This window comes from Terrapene carolina, unplaced genomic scaffold, assembly GCF_002925995.2.
Source record: "Terrapene carolina triunguis isolate 2854851 unplaced genomic scaffold, T_m_triunguis-2.0 Scaffold34029, whole genome shotgun sequence".
In the NCBI taxonomy this organism is placed as follows: Eukaryota; Metazoa; Chordata; order Testudines; family Emydidae; genus Terrapene; species Terrapene triunguis.
Window position 1 is genome coordinate 1,880,164 of NW_020698380.1, and position 20,860 is coordinate 1,901,023.

The 20,860-nt window shown below is 42.2% G+C and overlaps 1 protein-coding gene across 1 annotated transcript in view; it reads right to left on the reverse strand.

Moving 5' to 3' along the window:
• Positions 1-628: 628 nt before the first annotated feature.
• Positions 629-20,860, reverse strand: part of LOC113405157 (exosome complex component RRP42-like) — a 39,001-nt gene continuing 18,769 nt past the window's right edge. The window contains exons 5-9 of the mRNA XM_026646078.1: positions 17,343-17,413; positions 10,237-10,360; positions 7,965-8,120; positions 4,467-4,553; positions 629-757 (exon numbers count right to left, since the gene is read on the reverse strand). Of these exons, the coding sequence (XP_026501863.1) occupies positions 629-757; positions 4,467-4,553; positions 7,965-8,120; positions 10,237-10,360; positions 17,343-17,413 (567 nt within the window). The remainder of the gene's footprint in view (positions 758-4,466; positions 4,554-7,964; positions 8,121-10,236; positions 10,361-17,342; positions 17,414-20,860) is intronic.

The following is a 20,860-nucleotide window of genomic DNA, read 5'->3' on the forward strand; positions in this document are numbered from 1 at the left end:
TTAGTGTGCACCAGCAGGGTCCACACTGGCCAGCTGGTGTCCAGCACATAGACATGCTTTAGAAATGATACCTCTCTAGTGTGCAGTAGTATTAGGGTTGCCAACCCTCCAGGATTGGCCTGGAATTAAAGATTAATTTTTAATTATGTCATGTGATGAAACCTCCAGGATTACATCCAAACAAACCTGGCAACCCTAAGTGGTATGCTGTGTAGACAAGCCCCAGCACTGTGCTTGGAGATGGACACTAGGTTGGAATACACAGCAGCAGAAAAATAAGGGTAAGCTATTTACGAGGGGAGAGATCGTTTTGTTTTTATTTTACTCATTTATTTTTGTCCCAACCTATCAGGTGCTGTTAGAATCCTCCGTTCTAATATGCAGCGTATGGACCATCTATACTTTGAGCACAGGCAATTAAAACTTTCTGGGACAAACACTAAACTCGCCTGCTCCACAGATGTTTCCTTTTAGTTCTACTGGATTCCTGTCAATGAAAACGTGGCAATATCTGCACAGCAACACATGGAACTTTCCATCAACCCAAATGGCAACAGGAGTTTGTATGAAGAAAATGAGTGCTAGTTGGGTTAGGGCGGTGTTTTGTTTTTGTTGTTAAATACATACCTCAAAAACAGAAGTTGGTAGGAGAGCCAAATCTCTGCAGGGTGTGTGAGAACAGCAGAGCCATAAAGATCTGCTGGAAGAAGTTGCATCCATTGCAGTGACAGGCTAAATTTGTCCTCCTGACTCTCCCCTGTAAGTAAGAGATTTGATGGTCCACTTGGGAATATGACTTCGCATCAGCAAATCTCCAAGGGCAGCAAGGACAACTGACAGCTGTTTGTAATGCTTTTAGCTATAGTCACTTCTACCCCTTATTTTTGTAGATAAGGATGTGTCGCTGATGCACTGCCTCAAATGAATGTGAATTAACAATTCTTCTGTGTGGGGTGTGATTGGATCAGTGCCTTATTCACAAAAGCAAATCCTTTATCATAGCAGCACCTCAAAATACTATGTTGGCCTTTATTTTTAATACAATTTCAAACTTGGGCACCAACATTTGGGAGGGTGTGGGATTTTTTGTTGTTTATTTGTTTGTTTAAAAAGGTACCTGAATAAGTGGCCTGATGGTCAAAAGTGCTGAGTTCCTGTCATTCCCATTGAAGTAAACATGGATTTAGGTATCTAACTTTTAGCCAAAATTTTTCCATGGGTGGATGCCTAAACTTTCTATTGCTAAGATTCTGAACAGTACCCTCTATGGAAACTTTATTCTCTTCACCAGTGCATACTGCTCGAAGATGCAAGGAACTGACAACTGTGGATCCTTGTACACAAGTGACCTGCTGCATTGATCCATTAGTGCCTGTAAAGCATGTTGAGATGCTATATAACTGCAGACTATCACCACCAGATTACAAAATTCACTCTGAAAATACCTGTGGGCAACTTTCGGTACCTCACTATTAATCGATAGCATAATGGGCCAGTTAGACCAATTGCTACTGTCATGCTGGTGGCTCCATGGCTTGAAAGGTTTGCAGCTAGATTAGATGCTTGGTGTCATGTGTATAGCATGTGTTTTTTGTTTTTGAAACCTATTATGAAATACAAACATGAGCTAATTGGTTTTCCCCCCGCCACACTCATCCTACCATGCAGCTTGCAGGCTAAGGAATACACTATAGCTCAGGGGTGGCCAACCTGAGCCTGAGAAGGAGCCAGAATTTAGCAATGTACATTTCCAAAGAGACACAGTAATACGTCAGCAGCCCCCCTCCACTCCCAGCGCCTCCCACCCTTCCCAGCCCTGCCAATCAGCGGCTTCCTCTCCCTCCCCGCACCTCCCGATCAGCTGTTTTGTGGTGTGCAGGAGGCTCTGAGGGGGAGGAGCGAGGGCACAGCAGGCTCAGGGGAGGGGGCAGGAAGGGGTGGAGTGGGGGGCAGGGCCTGTGGCAGAGCCAGAGGTTGAGCAGTGAGCATCCCCTGGACCACTGGAAAGTTGGCACCTGTAGCTCCAGCCCTGGAGTCGGTGCCTATACAAGGAGCCGCATATTAACTTCTGAAGAGCCGCATGTGGCTCCGGAGCCACAGGTTGCCCACCCCTCCTATAGCTGCTAGTCACCTCAAATAAATCTTTGCACAAAATAAACCTGCAACTGAATTGTTCTATGTCAACGACTTCATTAATCATGTGTCATAATTTTGTAGTACAAGGCAGAGCAATGAGATAAAACATTGTTCTTGTGTTGTCAGAAGTCACTTTTCTTATCATAATCTTCTGCTATCAGGTACTGAAAGCCTGAATGTTATACTGAACCTGTGTTCTTCAGCCCATTGGGTGGCCTCAATTTTTACCTTCCCAGAACTTCTCTTACAGTGGACCAAAGAGGCTACATGGGTGATAGGGCTGCATTTATATTTATTTTAAGATGAACTCTTATCCAACCAGGGGGGGGGGGAAAGAGGAGGGAAAATACAGATGTCCTGTAAAGGATTCATGGAGATTTGAAAGTACATTTTTTCTAATAATTTAGATAACATGGATATGATTTCTAATTTAACCCAAAACACGGTGGTCTGCAAAAGAAGCTACAGCCCACCCCCACTAAAAGAAACCTCTATTTCAGGTCTTAATTCTGAGTTGTGAGATGTCAAACTAAAAATGTTAGGAAGCTTAAATAATGGAAACTGGAAAAAAAAAAAAAACTTGGATTACATGCCCCAAAGCATGTTAATTGCTTTCTGGAGGACAGCAGTGGCTTTGCCTCAATGTTTATGCAAAAGGATCATTCCAAACATCTGTATGCTTTTGGCTGAAAAAATCAGCTTCTTCAAACTATTTATTTAAACTTCTCCCTCCAGCCTTCTCTTCCTCCTCTCTGTTGAATGCAGCACATCTCATTCTTTTAGCTATGTCTGCCAACAGAAGCTGCACATACATTGTCCAAACTACTGTGACTCAAAGGGTTATGTTGTACTATACAATTTTATCCTGCATCTACTCTCCTATATGCATCTGAGTTTTGAGAACTTCAGCTAAGGAGTGAAATAAAACTTAACTGATGTCTTAACTTCCTGCAAAACCTACTTTGGAGCAGATTCTGCTTTATGAGATCATCACGTAGGGGCAAGGAATGTTAGATGTCAAGTGAAGAGTAAAATGCAAAGTTTTCACACTATACAAAGTTATTCAAGATAAGCAGACTGCAACAAGTTAAAGTGATCTCACAAAACTGGGTGAGAATGGGCAACAAAATGGCAGATGAAATTGAACATTATGTGATAAGTAATGCACACTGGAAAAAAAATAAGCCCAGCTATACATATACAGTGAGGGGTTCTAAATTAGCTTTTACCATCCAAAAACAATCTTGGCCTCATGTTCAATAGTTCTCTGAAATCTTCTGCTCAAGGTGCAGCAGCAGTCAAAAAGGTTAACACTATGTTAGGAACAGGATAGAAAAATATCTTGTCACTATATAAATCCATGGTGCACCCACACCTTGAATATTGTGTGCAGCTCTGGTTAACTCATCTCAACAAGATACCTGTATAGTGGAACTGGAAAAGGTTCACAGAAGGGAAACAACAATGATCACGGGTCTGGAAGTAGTTCCATACAAGGAGAGACTAGCATTGCTTCTTCAGGAGTTATACCGTTGCATCAACTGTACAGAGGTAACAACTGATGGGTCCAAGAAAAAGTTAATGCTGCCTGGTGCAGTGTTAACTCAGACTGGAGGTCTGACCAGCTATTCAGAGGAGAGCAGCAGTTAAACTCCCACTTCTCACCTCAATTTCATATTTGGAGCTTTTGATGGGGGTGCAGAAAGGAGAAAAGCTAGTCACAGCTGGAAGCTAAATTTGACACTTCTCTTCTGTTCACTTTAGAAGAGGGGGAAGCTAAAGGTTAAACTAACTTTGGTCTTAAATGCAAATTAGGAATTTACTTTTCAGCTATTGTTCATAAGCACAGAGCTAGATGTCCAGTTCAAACTAACTGATGAAATCAAATGTTCTTTGATTAGATAATCCCCTATTACTTCAATTTGTTTTATCTGCATAGTGAATAAAGCAACTTCTACAGCCAAATGCAGACTTCCAGTGTGCAACTGCTCTTGTGTTTTGTAGCGATGGAAAACATTTTTTTGCCACACAAACTAATTTAGAAGTGTCATGCAACGTAGCTGTATTGATTGTTAGATTGGTGCAATTACTGGGTACAGAGCAGAAGGCAGTATGAAGCATTTCAAATTAATTTATTTTCATTTAAGACTTAGTTAAGTTTCCTTCTGCTTTGCTAACTGCATTTAAAAAGTATTTTAAACATGGTTAGGACACAATATTAAAACCAAAAATATCCTTTATTTCACATACAAACTGCAAGATCATGCTTTGAAAAATAACTTGAAAATGTACATCTGCATTGATAAAACAACTCATCCTAGGAACCCAACCTTCTGTCGTGTTGTCCCCAGACTCTCTTCTTTGTCTAAGATCTTCTGTAGGGAAGTGTGCAACATTTTGCCTACCCGTTTTCCTGTCTGTAATGCAAAGAAGGCAAGACAAAGCTGAGGCATCCTACTAACAGGAAGTGAATTTATGTGGAACACTTCCCCTTCGGTCAACTATTTTTTCCCTTAATGATTAATATACACCAGCTGTTGTAAATGGCATATTTGAACGAAGACAAACTGCACGTGGGGGACTCTTAACTTGATCAAAAGTTTTGGAAAGAACCCCTCCAAAGCAAAATTGTTCAAACCAGGGGCAAGTGCTCCAATTCATCAAAACCTCAGTGGGCCAGATTCCCTAGTATGAGCTTGCCCCTCTGTGCCAGGCAGGAGCCTCAGAGAACTCTCCAATGGCATAAACACAGTAGAAGCAACTCCTGCACCAGCTTCCTCCCCATGTCTCTAGTATAGGGACATGCTGAAAGAGAAAACACATCGGAGGAGAGCCTGCACTGACCCTCTACTGGCAAACATCTCTTAGGTATCTTACGGCAGTGGTGTAGATCAGAACTTCCCCTAGGTCTGGCTGGCATAGGATCATGGAACCATAAGATTCCCTGAGCAGAGAGGAACCTCGCTCACTGTCCTTAAAAGGTCAATGGGCAGCTCAAGCTGTGGGTATTGAATAGAAACTATGGCCAAGTTGTCTGAAGGAAGCTGCTCCTCAATTTTATAACTAGAGACCCATAAAACGACCTACCATTTAATTGGGGGCAAGTCCAAGCTCTACATGGAGGCATGAAACCATAAAATGAAGCAGATGCTCGATCAAGGAGCCAGGCAATTGAGAAGGATACTACAACTTCCCCAGACCCTCCTCATGCAGTACTGTTCTGTAGCCTCAAGAAGAGCATTTGGGACAAGCTTGGGAGAGATGGGGTGGTATAGGACTATGTGGATCCACTGACCAAAACTCCACATGTAGGGAAGGTGCAGAAGTTGTTACAATCAATGGACTGGGGTAACTTTGCAGCCCCAGGGGGTATCATGAAATATTCTGCTCCACTCCCACACCAGATATCTAGCCCAGCTATCTCCAACACAAGACTCGTTTACCCTTGCTTTGTGCATGAGTCCTGTATTTTGCCCACTGGCATCTCAGTTATTTCTGCCTGACTCCCTTATGATAAGTTTAATCCAGTAAGAGGTGTAGCTATGGCACCTTTCCAAAGCTGAACCATTACGCTGCTTTCCTAAAAGCGATGTACTGGCTGGAATGTCTGTTCACCCCAAGGCTGATAATGCTGAACATTTTCTGGGCTGGAATCAATCCACTGGAGGATATAAAAGTGTCAAGCAAGAGTTATGAAACTGTTCCATTTCACAGACCCTGTGCTTTTGGCTTTGTTTGTTCCATCTGTTCCCCAAACAGGCTGCTGTGTTGGGAACAAGACCAGTCAGACCCCCAGCCAAAGAAAGAATTCTTTACTTCCCCCGAAAGCCTTTTCTTGTTTATTTCAGTGAATAACATCACCACTTAAGGAGGAGAGATTTCTTTAAAATAGGTAAGGGGCAACATAACATACTGGGCTATTGAGTTAAGTTTTAACTCTTAGGTTGTCACAGGAGTCAATACTTGTTTGTACAGTACCATTTAGGAGCTTTTGTAAATTTAGCCCTAAGTAAGTAAGGTGCCTAATTGCCTTTTTTCAATGGGAGTCAGGTGCTTCACCTGCTTATGTGTTTTTGAAAATCCCATTAGGCTCCTATCTCCATCATTAGGTGCTAAGTACCTTTGAAATATCTGACCCTTGGTGCATACACTTTTAAATGTTCAAAGCTCAACACAGATCCTGAGAGCAGACCTGTGAGGCAGGCTAGAAATTACTATTTTCATTTTACAAATGGGTACACTAAGGCACAGAAGTGAAATGACTTTCCTCAGAGCAAACAGGAGCTCAGTGGTAGATTAACACCCAGGCTTTAAATTACATCAAGAGAAAGTGAAGTGTCATGCATGCTTAGCATGTCATTTCCACTTTAACCCGTTGTTTTCAAACCTGGCTCCAATTTCTGCATTCCTCACTACAGCTGGTCAGGAATTTGACAAAAAAACCACATCGTTTTGCTGGAAAATGCCTATTTGTCAAAATTAATGTTTTGCAGGAACATACTAGTTTTGACAATAGTTTCAGGTCCAGCATGGAACTAGGAGAGAGAACCCCTAGAATAGTTAAAAGCCTTGTGGTTAAAGCACACGCCTAGATGTGGAAAACCCAGGTTCAAGGCTCTGCTCTATTTGATTTAGAGCATAGACTTAAACCCGAGTCTCTTACATCCCAGCCGTGTGCCCTAGCCACCACGCTATTAATTCTGGAGCTGGCGTCTTTGCTTTCTCATTAATGCTTCAAAAAAGGTACGTTTCATCCCAATGCAAAAGGGGAAAGGTTTTTGAAATCTCAAATGTTCACAGGATGGGGAAGCCACTTCCCACCTAGCTCTATTTCTCACAAGCGCCATGTTTATGCCAAATGTGAAGGTTTTCAGAAACAGCCAATTTTGAATTAAAGTGCAAATGAAATACAAAGCTGGTGTACAAAACTCATTTGTACATACTTTAAGGCCAAGTCTGGGCATGAGAAATTTCACACCAAAAGGGAAGCTTCAGAGAGAGGCCTAAAGAAGGATTTAAAGTGAAATTCCCAAGTCAACTTGAACTGCTGCCAGCTACCACAGCATTTTATAAATATTGTTATAGAAAGGGAAGAGGATCATATCAGTAAAAAGGACAGATACAAAGATACACCTCTACCTCCTCAGGAGCCAAAAAAAATCTTACCGCGTTATAGGTGAAACCGTGTTATATCAAACTTGCTTTGATCCGCCGGAGCGCACAGCCCCGCCCCCCCCGGAGCACTGCTTTACCGCGTTATATCCGAATTCGTGTTATATCGGGGTAGAGGTGTATTACAACAAAATGTGAAAAGTAAAGTACTAGGATTGTAACGATTACTAGCTAAATAAGTCAATTACATGAAAAACAAGTTATACAAATTAAAGATTATGTACTGTAAAGTACCAGTTCACAACAAGTTCCAGTTCTGTTGTGTGGTAACTGATGTATGTTAAAGAAGTTTTGTTTTGAGTTTCAAAGGGAAATTATCAGGCTTGAAACTTGTTCTTTATGAAGTAAATATAGGATTTGTAAATAATGTTGGTAACCTTAACTTTTAAGTTTTGCTAGTATGACACTACTATATAGAAGAAAACCCAGATTATCGCAGTGTCAGAGGGGACATCCCAAACGGTTTGCATAAGTGAAATTCATTCCCGTAGGAATTTCAGATTCCTTGGAAGCTGCCTGGGACCTTCCACAAGTCACTTTTTGCCCCTAGGTAAGTTTTCAGTATCCCTTTAATTATGCCCACACTGCAATTTTTCATATGCTCAAGATCCACTTTTCCATTATGTGAGCTGAAGTTGCTCGTCAGCACTTCTTACCTCCATCATCTCAAAGATACTCTCTGGATCAAGACTACCGTTCCCCAATTTCTTCATACACGTAAGGGTACCTCTGCTGGTCACAGAAAGCAGCAGGCTGGCCAAAGAGCAAGCTTCTTCCTGAAGGGTAGCATCAACTACATGCCTACAACCAATCTGCAGAACCAAGGACATATTTTACTTTTGGATTTTTTAAAATTGTTTTGTGTCCAGATAATTATGAACTTACTGGGTGATGGAATTAGAGCATTGGAGGTAACTCCACCAAACCATTAACCGGTCAGTTTATCTGTATGCTACAATCCTAAGAAATATAAATACTGTCTGATCATTGGTTTTGCTCATGTGCTAAATCACTGCAGCTGTGTCAGTCGTTAAGTATAGCACCTTGATATAGGACATTGTATCTGCTGACAGTGCAACGTTACTGTGTGTGCATGCTTATAAACATACTACGTACATAGGATAAACACGCACCTTTGGCCACTTGATCTACATCCTGACTCTTAATTCATCCACATGGAATTTAGTTTAACATTACAAACATCTGGCAATAGTGGGAAGCTCCTTTAAAATTTTATACATATATTTTTAAAAAAGGATCAACTTTTCACTCAAAGGCTTCTTTTTCTTCCTCAACTGTGGAATTTTATCCACAAAAGTTACACATGCCTGAGGCTCGGGAGAGGTGAGATTCAGTCTCTGCCTCAGTGACAGCTTTTATTAATTATTATTTATGTAACAGGTAGAAAACAGAATAATTTGCATGACAGCATGCAAGCTGTCTCATGACCAAGCCAAGAAGGACAGTTGATATTATGGCAATTGCTGTGTGGCTGGAAAGGTTGGAGAAATGGGCAGATAGAAAACAAAGTGATGCAACAGTGAATTAAGTGGGATCACACACACACCAATTTACTGTATAGAGAATTTAAGAAAACAGTGGTACTGAGAGGGACAGTAGACCTAACAGCTATGAACAAGTTCTGCTTCCGGCTCTGAGTCCCTGCTGTATGTAGGTCACTTAGCTTCTCTGTGCCTTGGTCCCTCTATTTGAAAAATGATGGCAATAATTAGGGCCCTACCAAATTCACGGCCATGAAAAATGCGTCCCAGACCATGAAATCTGGTCTCCCACCGTGAAATCTGGTCTTGTGTGCTTTTACCCTATACTACACAGAGTTCACAGGGGAGACCAGCGTTTCTCAAATTGGGAGTCCTGACCCAAAAGGGAGTTGCAGGGGGGTTGCAAGGTTATTTTAGGGGGATCATGGTATTGCCACCCTTACTTCTCTGCTGCCTTCAGAGGTGGGTGGCCAGAGAGTGGTGGCTGTTGGCCAGGTGCCCAGTTCTGAAGGCAGCACTGCCACCAGCAGCAGCACAGAAGGAAGGGTGGCAAGACCAGACCAAGTCCACCCTTAATTCTGCTCCGCTGCCTTCAGAGCTGGGCGGCTGGAGAGTGGTGGCTACTGATTGAGGGCCCCGCTCTGCCTTCAAAGCTGGGCTCCCGGCCAGAAGCTGCCGCTCTCCAGCTAGCCAGCTCTGAAGGCCGCGCTGCCACCTGCAGCAGCACAGATGTAAGGGTAGCAGTACCACAACCCCCCTACAATAACCTTGCGATCTCCCACGACTCCTTTTTGGGTCAGGACCGCTATAGGCACAACACTGACATTTCAGATTTAAATAGCTGAAATCATGAAATTTATGCTTTTTAAAATCCTATGAGTGTGAAATTGACCAAAATGGACCACGAATTTGGTAGGGCCCTAGCAATAACGCTTACCTATCTCGCAGGGTGTTGGTAGGCATGAGGTTAGCTCCATCAACAAAGTTTCTGTTTCTTCAGTGGCTCACCAAATAGGTTTCCAACATTTTAAATGGCTAATGGATATTATGTTAGCATATTAGAGAAGCCAATACTAGTGTCCACTTCACTATCAGCAAGCAGCTGATGGATGGATAGTTAATTGTTTCAGTCCAAGAATACAGCAGGATTAGCTATTGCAGATTCCCACTCCATCAAGACATACAACTTGAGAGGGAGATGGAACGCTCTCTCCACAAAGATTTCCTTCCCTACCTCCCAAGTCAATAAATAAACCCAAGGATGGAAGCCAAGAACTTATTTTTAGTATGGGGGTAACTCATGGCTCTGGTCATCAAAGAAAAGATGGTTTCTCCCAACCCATAATGGCAGGTCAATTCCTGTAGCCAAAGTCTATAGAAGAGTCACAAGCTAAAAGAAATAATGTACAAACTTCTACAGGCTTACTTTGCTTAATGTGATGATACAGGGTACATTCTCCACATTAAGTCGAATACAGTCATAAGGGTCATCAGAGAGCTCAATCTCTTTTGATCCTTCTTCATCCTCCAAAACACGCACTTTGGGTATCCTATTAAAACAGAAGCATATGCAAAATTTACTGGATATTTTACTTCACCACTCTCTAATCTGTTATGTAGGCCTGCCCCATTCCTAGAGAAAATAAAGCTGTTAAGATTTCTAAAGATAACTTTTCCATGCTTCTTTTTAAAGAAAGGGAACGCAGATGAAAGACTACTAAAAACCACCAAAAACAAACACGCCCGTTTTAGTACTGTAGGATTTTAGTCTTAATTCTAAAGAATGCTTCTGATCTCCTCAGTCACATCAGTTAATGTTAAAATGCGTATTTTGTTTAAACATACCACCAAGTAAGTGATCAACTAGACCTGGTCAGGGCTTGGGGGAGAAACCAATGCCCACATGGCAAGCATGAGTGCTTACAAAAATCCATTTCTTCAGCATTTCGATTAATTTAAATACTAAGCTTCTTGCTGTTAATTACACAGCTATACTATGAAGCAACTGTAAAGTGATGCAATGTTGTCACCTAGGGTCTGCAGATGGCAACTTCTCTGGTTCTGCTGCTGCTGCTAGCTTAACTCTGTTCCTGCTTGGTTAAACTAACTGATCTTGTTTCAGTGCTACTATCCATAATCCTGTGGGTGACAGTGAAACCCATGCCAATTTTGTGTTGCTGCTAATGCTTGGAAAAGCTATGACTAGAAGCAGACATAAGCACTAATGTTATTCAAGGGGGAAGGAGACTAACTACTGGGGGGGGAAGGCTAGAGTAGTAGAATGCTTTCCTCACCAGTTGAGAGATTCTCCCCCCCTTCTATAGTACAGCCTCCTGCTTGCTAGTAGAGGTAGATATGAAAAATAGAGCTATCAAGCAGGGTCCCAAGAGAAGCTTCAGTAGAAATCCCAGCATCCTCCATAAAAGCTGGGATGTCAGGGGGCTGAACCTCTCACAAAGGTGCTGATTTAGCTGGTTTGGCTCTCAACCTTCAAATTTCATGTCTACCTCTGGCTAGTAGGTTTAGGCCTTCAACTAGTGCCAAGAAGTATAAGGTTAATTTTTCAGTCCCTGTGCCAGACATTTGCAAAACAAAAATTACCCCCTCACCTTCCTGATCAATTCCATTATTCCTATCCACCACAGCAATGAAAATCAAGAGGCACATGTCTGGAGAAGTATATAGGATGGGATAACCTTGTATAGGTGAATGTTTTAGGACACATTCCTCCACTTCGGAGGAGTCTAATCAAGAGAAAAATGAATTCTTCAGACATCTTCATCCAGAACAGATTTTACACTTTATTAAAGAGGGATTATATATACTTTCCCCAAATCCTTTGTTCAACAGACGAAGTAATGCCCGAGATGTTCAATTTCACATATTACTTAAAACGTGAATGTGAACGTTAAGTCTCCATATTTTGAAATTTGTCAGATTTATAGGACATAGTTGGCCATATTATATGCACAGTATGTATAAATTCCATGGAAATTTTACAAAAAGCTGAACATAACATTCTTATGGTAATGAATAAAAGGTCAGTTGGAAGTTTAAGTAATCACTTGCTTTACTTTTCCTGCCCATAATGTGAAGGCCATGTTCGGCCCTGGTGCAATTTTGATGGAGTCCATTGGTGTAAGAAGGCTGCTTCCCCTCAGGGATGAATATAGCATGAAAGCTCTTACTTTGCAGGCCAATAAAAAGAAAACAGATCTCCCATTTCTATGCACTTTCCTTGAAGATATAACACACCTCAGTGCATCTCTGAAAAATTAGCTTTGGTAACTGGATGACATCTAACAGAAATGTTGGTTTATATTAATACTTTTACAGCACAGTGTCGTGTGTGTTACAAATTAAACTCGAGAGACTTCTTTTATGCATTCTGTAACATCTTTTAAAGTAAAATATCTGGATGGATTTACTGAACATTTTTTTCCTTACAGGAGCAAAGTGTTTTTTGTTTTGTTTTTTAATGCCTGGAAAGTATTTTACACCTCTACCCCGATATAACACGACCCGATATAACACGAATTCGAATATAACGCGGTAAAGCAGTGCTCCGGGGGAAGGGGTGGGGCTGCGCACTCCGGCGGATCAAAGCAAGTTCAATATAACGCGGTTTCACCTATAACGCGGTAAAAATTTTTGGCTCCCGAAGACAGCATTATATTGGGATAGAGGTGTAGTTGCAGTTCATATTGAGTCCTAATGACAAGTGCTTCATAACAGCGAAGACATCTGTAGAGAGAAGAGGCATATTCCCTGCATAATACTGACCAACCAAAACAAAAATCTTTTAAAATACGCAGAATGCAACTATTTTGTATAGTCTTACATAACTGCATGTAAAGCACTTTGTAGAGTTATATAATACGATCAATGAGACAAGATGTTTTCTGCTGAAAATTATTAACACTTTATTTACAACTGAGAGGGCAAGACAGTTAGTTGGTTACACGTAGGCTGATACAAGAGGACTGTTATAAAGGAGAAGACTCTTGAGCAACAGTGACAAGGTTATTTGGAGGGATAGAATGAGAGCAGTGTGCTAGACAGGCTAGAAGAAGGTTAAAATCAAGTCCATAGAGAGCAATTTTTAACCCCAATTCTGAATTGCATAGGAAGTGGAAAGCAATGTTTGAAGATGACAATGACAGAGTCATTATTCCCTCGTACACAGAAGGCGGCAAGTAGTAATGCATCTCCTTATGCTGCAGTTTCAAGAGCTAGTATTTGGAAAGTCCCTAGAGGAAGGAGTTGCAGTACTCAAGGCAAGAGGATATGAAGTTATAGACAAGACCAAACATCTACTAAGGCAAGAGGACAGCATGAGCTGGGCAGACAGAGAAGAATATTAGTAGCATGGAAGAAGTGGGGAGGTGATTACAGCCACCTTGGTAAATAAGCAAGAAGTAGAAATAGATTTTTGCAGGATCAAGGGCATTCCTGGAAAGCATCAGATTACCCCCTCCCCTTGTGAAAAGCCTTTGCTCCAGAATCCAGACTAAGCAAATTGTAAATCTAATCATTTTATTTTTGTGCACTATACTTATTTGTTGAGTTCCCACAATAGTGTTAAAACCTGCAGAAGGTTCATCAGTGCAGCAACTGCAAAGCCAGCACAGCAGTACTCAGTGGCACACCAGCAATGCTCTCAGTTCAGTGCAGGAGATCTAGAACTGCAGCCTGACATCTGCAAGTGGTCTCCACTGCCCCCCCCAATTCCATCACTACCCTGTTGTTGGGTAAGGGGCAGAGTGACATCTACTGTTGAAATAATTACTATTTTCAGTTACAAGTGCCTAAAGTCACAATCTATCTAGCTTTTGCCAGTGTTAAACTAATATGGGATATGCATCATTGTAATATGCTAAACCACAGCCCTGTGAGTGTTTGCACATTTATACAATAACCTGAGGAATCTTGTTCCAGGCCCCAGCATACAGAGGTTTGTGTTCCAAAACATAACAGTGGAAATACAGTGGGGCAAATTCAGCCCTGGTGTATGTACAGCTCCACTAAAATACAGATTTCTACTATAGCAGAATATGGCCCTAAGTGCCTTTAGATACCTACTTAGTACTAGAACTGAATGAATATTATTCAATTAGTATTTGGTGAGTCATTTAAAGCTGTCTGAAAAATGCAAACATTTAGATTAATGAATATGCCACCATATTGGGTCACCATCTTGGATTCCTTGAAGCCTAAAGAAAGGCGTCCCCATAGCTATGAAGGAAGCTATACAAGCTTGGTTTTTAAGGATAAAATTATTGCTCTACAAGGCTCAGATAGGCATTTGAGAACTAAATGCTTCAAAAACAATGGCAGCCAGAACACACTAATTTGGATTCCAGGTTTCAAGCAAGAGCTGGTCTTTTTAAAGCTGATATATACACCTTTGAAAACAGGTTTATAATGGAAACTTGGTCACAAAATTACTATGAAGGACAAGTAGTATAGCTGTACTATAGTTAGATTGGAATTGTCTGGCATTGATAAAAATAGATTAACATGATTGAAGTGATATTTTTCTGGTGGGCTAGTAACTGTTGTAGGAAACTTCAAAGTAGTCTGTAAAGTAAATATCTGGAACTAAGAGAAGGGGAAGGAAAAAATGACTAGATTCCATAGTGGATTAGTGCCTTTCACTGCTCAAGGACAGAGCTCAAATTCTTAGTTCACAAATAAAAGTGAGTTTGATGGTTTCTTCATGGTCCCCACAACAATAGCTCTTCCCAGTTCACACTTAAGCAAAGAATGCCAGTTGTGCTAAAGTGAAATAAGCAAGACCAGAGGTCGGCAAACTATGGCCCGCGGGCCACGTCCGGCCCACGGGACCGTCCTGCCTGGCCCTTGAGCTCCCGGCCGGGGAGGCTAGACCCCGACCCTTCCCCTGATGTCCCCCCTCCCCCGCAGCCTCAGCTCGCTGTGCCGCCAGCGCTCTGGGCAGTGCGGCTGCAACCTCCTTCCAGGCAGCGCGGTGGCATGGCTGGGTCCAGCCAGGTGGCGCAGCTGCTAGTCCTGGTGCTCTGAGCGGCATGGTAAGTGGGCAGGGAGTGTGTGTGTGTGTGGTTGGGGGGGGGGGAGGGGGGGAGAAGATTGGATAAGGGGCAGGGGGCTCCGGGGAGCAGCCAGGGGACAGGGAGCAGAGGGCGGTTAGATAGGTGTGGGAGTCCTGGAGGGCCTGTCAGGGGACGGAGGTGTGGATAGGGGTCGGGGCAGTCAGGGGACAGGAAGCAAGGGGGTTGGATAGGGGGTGGGGTCCCGGAGGGGCAGTTAGGGGCGGGGGGTCTCAGGAGGGGGAGGTCAGGGAACAAGGAGCGGGGGTGGGGGTTGGATGGGTTGGAGTTCTGAGGGGGACAGTCAGGGTGGCAGGAAGTGGGAGGGGGCGGAGGCCAGGCTGTTTGGGGAGGCACAGCCTTCCCTACCTGGCCCTTCATACAGTTTTGGAACCCCAATGTGGCCCTCAGGCCAAAAAGTTTGCCCACCCCTGAGCAAGACTCTTGTAGGTCAAAACTGAAAAAAAGTACTGGCAGTGGCTTTGGAGAAGCTTAGACAGTGTTTGCCCACACTATTCCAAACTCAAGCCATTAGTCTCTCACTTTCGTAAGTGCGATGAAGTTATCTATTTTAAAAGGCACTGTTTTTGAAAGAACTATTAAAGCAAGCACTGCATGCATAATGTCCTCCAGTGTTAGCTTGCAATACGTTTTTCCTAATCCAATGCTGTTCTGTTTTAGTTTTTGTATTTTCTTTATATACAGTAACCTTCAAAATAGGACTGCTGTTTAAACTACATTTCAAAAAGCCCAGATATCTTGTACATAAAGCACAAACAAGGGATCTAAAAAAAACCATGGAACACCAGCTGTTACAAACTAAACTTAGAATTTAGACTAACAGCATCCAGGCAGCTTTCCCATAAAATCGTTTTGCAATGTTTTTTCACCCTTAGCAAGTTCACAAGTCTTTGGCAGCTTCCCAATGTGTGAGAATATAACTTTTAATGGATTCCACATTACAGGAACACTTTACTCCTTTAAAAAAGCCACTGTGGAGATGATTAAAGCAGGAGACTGTTCAGTAAAATACCAACAGGAATGAAGTGTAGCAGAGTTATTGTCTCAATCTCTCTCCCCCACTACTTCTGGAGGGGTGTTAACAGGTCACCTAACACATTTCAAGGGACCAATCAAGGCAACTACTTATGCTAAACAATCTGTTCCACCTTGTATTTAGCTGTGACACTCTGAATAGGTTCCCCAGACCTAAAGAAGAGCTCTGTGTAAGCTTGTCTCTCTCACCAACAGAAGTTGGCCCAATAAAAGATATTACCTCACCCATCTTGTCTTTCTCAATCTCAAGAGACTTTCTTCATGTCTGAACAAACAGATTTTAACAACCTGATATACGTCTTCAGAACCATGCTTTTTCCTTGTATGCTGCTTTCCAACAATAGAGCTGCAATCGGATTTCACTCTGGCGTAACTCAGGAGTAACTAACTCTACGGAAGCTAATGGAGTTTCAATACACTGCTGTAGAACACCTTCAGACCTCTTGCGCCTGCAACATAAACTTTAACTTTTGGAAAGCTATTCTGGAGTCTCACTATGCAACATTTGGCAACTTTTGTTCACAAGATCACTCATCACACACTTGATGGAAAGAATTTCTGAAAAGGTTTACTGACAAACTAGAAATGTAACATTTGCCTGTGGGGAGTTTCTTCATCTGGTTGTACGTCGAACCTACCCGTTCAGCTGAAGTATTGGCTAACTTACTCCTGTAAGTGCAAATCTATGTTGCTAAATTTAGCTATCGCTAGCAGGCAGATCAAGAAATGGCAAGCAAAGTACCTCTGCTCCAGACTCCCTGCCTTCCAGCATGCGCCACTCCATGTGCAGAGAAGGTAGCAAAGCACAATTGATGGTTTTGTTAACGACATTGCACTTGCGCAAAAGTTTGTGAGCTCTGGCACCTAGTGACACTTTCCTTCTCTCAGTCAATAGTTCCGTGAAGAAACTATGAACCATGATTCATGTTGTTTAATGCAAAAGAAAAAACTCAATTTTTTTTAATACAGGAATTTAGAGCTGGTGACAGTCTGACAGCCCTACAGACAGAGGAAGTGATTTTCAGAGGTGCCAAGCATCTGCAGCGTCCATGGACTTCAGCCCGTCTGGAAATTAGGGCATGAAGGTCTTTATAATTATACACCGCTGCCAAAATAAGCTTTTTCTGAAGTTGGCCATGTTTAAAGGGGTGACAAGGTAACAGTTACCATGATCATTAAATCTTTCAACTCTTTGCCAATAAGCATCCTCGTCATGAAGGAGGACACCTGCCCAACAGAAATAGACTGAAATCACTAATTCATTTCAGCTGGATGCAAATGATCGGTTTTGTATCTGGATGCAAGTTGACCTAGACATCCAATCCCTTAATCTTTGTTTTAATGTTTAAGCTTTAAAAGTGCTCAGAAAGTACTTATCCTCCCAAGAAAATTAAGAACTATGCCTTACCTCGTATTAAAGAGAGCTGCCTTCACTGCAATAGAGATTGCATCGAAGAGGTTGCCACCACATTCCAATAACTGAGGTAAAAAACACAAAAATCAAACTATTATAAGATCAAAATATTCCCTAAATAGTTGTGACACTGAAACACTAAAAAACTTTCTATATTTAATTATACTCAACATTACCTATGAAGTCACAGTCAACTATACAATATCAGTTTCTTTCCAAAATTGCACTGTAAAGTGAATGTTTAAAATGCAATTTTAAAACCATCAAATATACACAGCACAGTGCACAGCATAGTTATTACAAAAATGCAGTGGTAAGGATTCTTTTTAGAACAGCATTCATTACCACTACAGCTACGTGAAAAACTCTAAAACTTTCAATGAAAATTGAAGGGAGATAGTTGTTGAAAATAATTTTTTGTCAAATGTGAAATTTAGGAAGTTTCAGCCAGCTGTAGTTATGGCAATATTTAAAAATAAACTCAGAATAAGAGAGTTATGGCATTCATTCTTAATCCACATAATTCTTCTTCTTTTAAAAACCTACCCAATGAAAGCACTTGCCCCTATCTTAACAGGAGATGCGTGAATGCACCAATCTACTCAGCTCATGTGAATATAGTGGATTAAGTTTCAAAGTGTACAATTCTGAAGTATGGTCAATGTAATCAACATAGAAAACTAAAAAGCCTACGAGGAAATGAACTCTAAATTAAGTAAGGGTTATATTTCAGACTGATTACTTGTACCAAGACAGACTGATGACTGAAAGGTGAAACTGACAAAAGGTGAAAGCAAAAGCTAAAAGACAGAGGGTGACCAAATTACTGCTATGCAACAATTGCTTGATACAGAGAAATTAGCCCGCCATTTTCAGTAGTTATTGGATTTTACTGGATAAATGCAATAAAACCACTATCTTTATTTAAAGACAGGATGTGTCTGTACTGTAGTTAAGGTTATGTTCAGACCTCCAATATAAACTTTTATTATTTGTATTACAGTAGCTCCTACAGGCCAGGGTACAACAACATGCTACCCATGGTACAACAACTTTTTCAAAACAATATCTTTTAGACTAACATTCCTACAAGGTGAATGTTTGTTTGTTCAATCTGTTCAGCTGTTTGAGTTGTGGGAAGAAAAAAAAAAGCTACCCCTTCCTCTGCAAACCACAATAAACTCAAGAGTGGTTAAATAAAATTCTAAGCCTGGCCCTAGTCCTCCTTGAGGAAAAGTCTCCAAGTCAGTAGTGACAAAAAAAACCCTTCTATGGACGCTCAACAGGAAATGGCTAAGATTTTACTAGAGCCTAATGTAGCCTTCCTATGTGTATACTGTGCTGTAAGGAGGTGGAAAAACCACACACTCATTCTCGCCATCCAGTATGACAGACTGCTGGGGCAATTTGTGTGAAGATGACTATAAATGTGTCAATCATGACAAAAGCCTCCTAAAAGCCTGTCTTTAACATCAGCAACAAAAGGAAACTGTAGGTGTGAAAAGATTGCAGATCCCTGGTTTATGGTTTTTCTGTACTCACTGTGCTGCTCTAGGGATAATGGAATTTTTTATATTTAAAAAAATAGAATGATCATTTCTTTTGAGACCACTATTATACAACCAGAGCATTAACCAAGAGCCCCTGGGTAGCTTCTGCATGCAAATTTGTAGTCTAACTCCTTTTGGTTCAGTCTACTGAGCATTAACAGTGTGACTGTGCAACCAACTAAGACAAGTCTCAACTATACTGGAGATAAAAATATAGGCCACTAACAAAGAAAAAGTATCTTTCTTTTTAGATGAGTGACTTTGCATCAACACCATCTGTTAAAGAAATCTCGTCTCCCTTTTCTCCTGAAGTTGTATATACTGGTCAAACCTTACCCTCAAATAAGAGCTGAAACTCAGATACTTCTGTGGAATTGTGGCTGGTTATATGGATGGCAATAAGAAATGGAGCAAGAATCCATCGAAATCAGATATCTTTCAGAACAAGCTATTTTAGTAACAAATATATTCTATGCACTCTATTGCATATCCAAGAATGCAGTATTTTTTTAAACTTCTGACAGAAACTTAATGAGGTTTATTCTCCCCTCAATTTACTGTGCAAATCCCACTAACATGAAAAGGAGCTATTCTTATGCATCTAGAGGGAAATGCAGTAAAAAGTGTTCTCTCATTAATCTGCTCATCATTATACTTTCAAAAATAGAAAAGTCCACTTGATATTAGTGTGGACACTACAGATAATTCCACTGTAATGAGCCATTAGTATAACATTAAAATGTAGTACAGTGAGCACTCACACAGCGAGTGTGGCAGAAATACCTATAAATATTGGACTCTTACTGCATTGTAACATCGTTACTCTACCTTATGGTATTCCCTATAGTTATAATAGAAAATAGCACAAATATCTTGGTAAATTTAAATACTGAAATTTGAAAAGATCCATACATTAATGATCATTTGTAGCAATACAAATAGTCACTCCTGAGGTTATTCTGCACCAAAGAAAATAAAAATTCTGTGCACAATATTTTAAAATTCTGCAAATTTGGTCAATAAATAAACGTGGAGGCTCCAGAATGGCAGTGGGGAGCACAGTCCACTGGCTGCACAGAGGTGGGAGAACACCCTGCAGCCCCTACCAAGACACAGACTCAGCGCTGAGGCTGCACCTGACCCTGACAGTGCAAGGGCTGGGCCAGCCCCAGAAACATGAGGGGGCCCTGCCCCTCCATGCAGGTACACCAGGTGTGGGCAGGCAGGCTCATCCTGGCAGGATCCAAGTGTGAAGGGGCTTAGTGTGGGGGGGAATCCAGGTGCAGGGTGAGAGGGTTCTATGTGGGGCAATCTGGGTGTGGGCGGCTCAGTGGGAGGAAGGGGGAAGAATCCGGATGCACAGGGACTCGTTGGGGGTTCCGTGTGCAGGGGCAATGGGACTCTGTAAGGGGGTCCAGGTGCAGCTGGCTGGGGCTCAGTGGGGTGGGGGTCTGGGTGAAGGGGCTTGTTGGAGTGGTCCAAGTGTAGGGGAGTGTGACTAGTTGGGGTGGACGTTTGGGTGCGTGGGGCTCAGCTGGGGGGTGGGGGCGGGTCCAGATGCAGAGGGGTTGTGGTTAGGGTGTGGGAGGCTCCAGGTGCAGGAGGTGAGGCTTGGTGGGAGGCTCTGGGTACAGAGCGGGTGAGGGTATGGTGGTGGGGGGAGCCTGGATGCATAGGGGGTTGAGCAGACAGGGTAGCAGCTCCACATAGTGACCCCTCCTCCATGGCTGAGGAGTGATGAGGACAGGAAGTGTGAGGGGGTGGAGGGGAGGTTTCTGGGGGTGGGTCTGACCCAGTCCTGGCTGCTCCTTGCAGGGGAAGGAGAAGTAGTCCTGTCCCCTCTGCCCCAGCCCACTGGGGATTAGCAGCTGAGCCTGGCACAGGATAGGAGCCACCATCTGGGGCATCCTCAGCCTCACCCCCCCCCCTCTGCTGGCTGCTACAGGTGCCCGAAATGACATA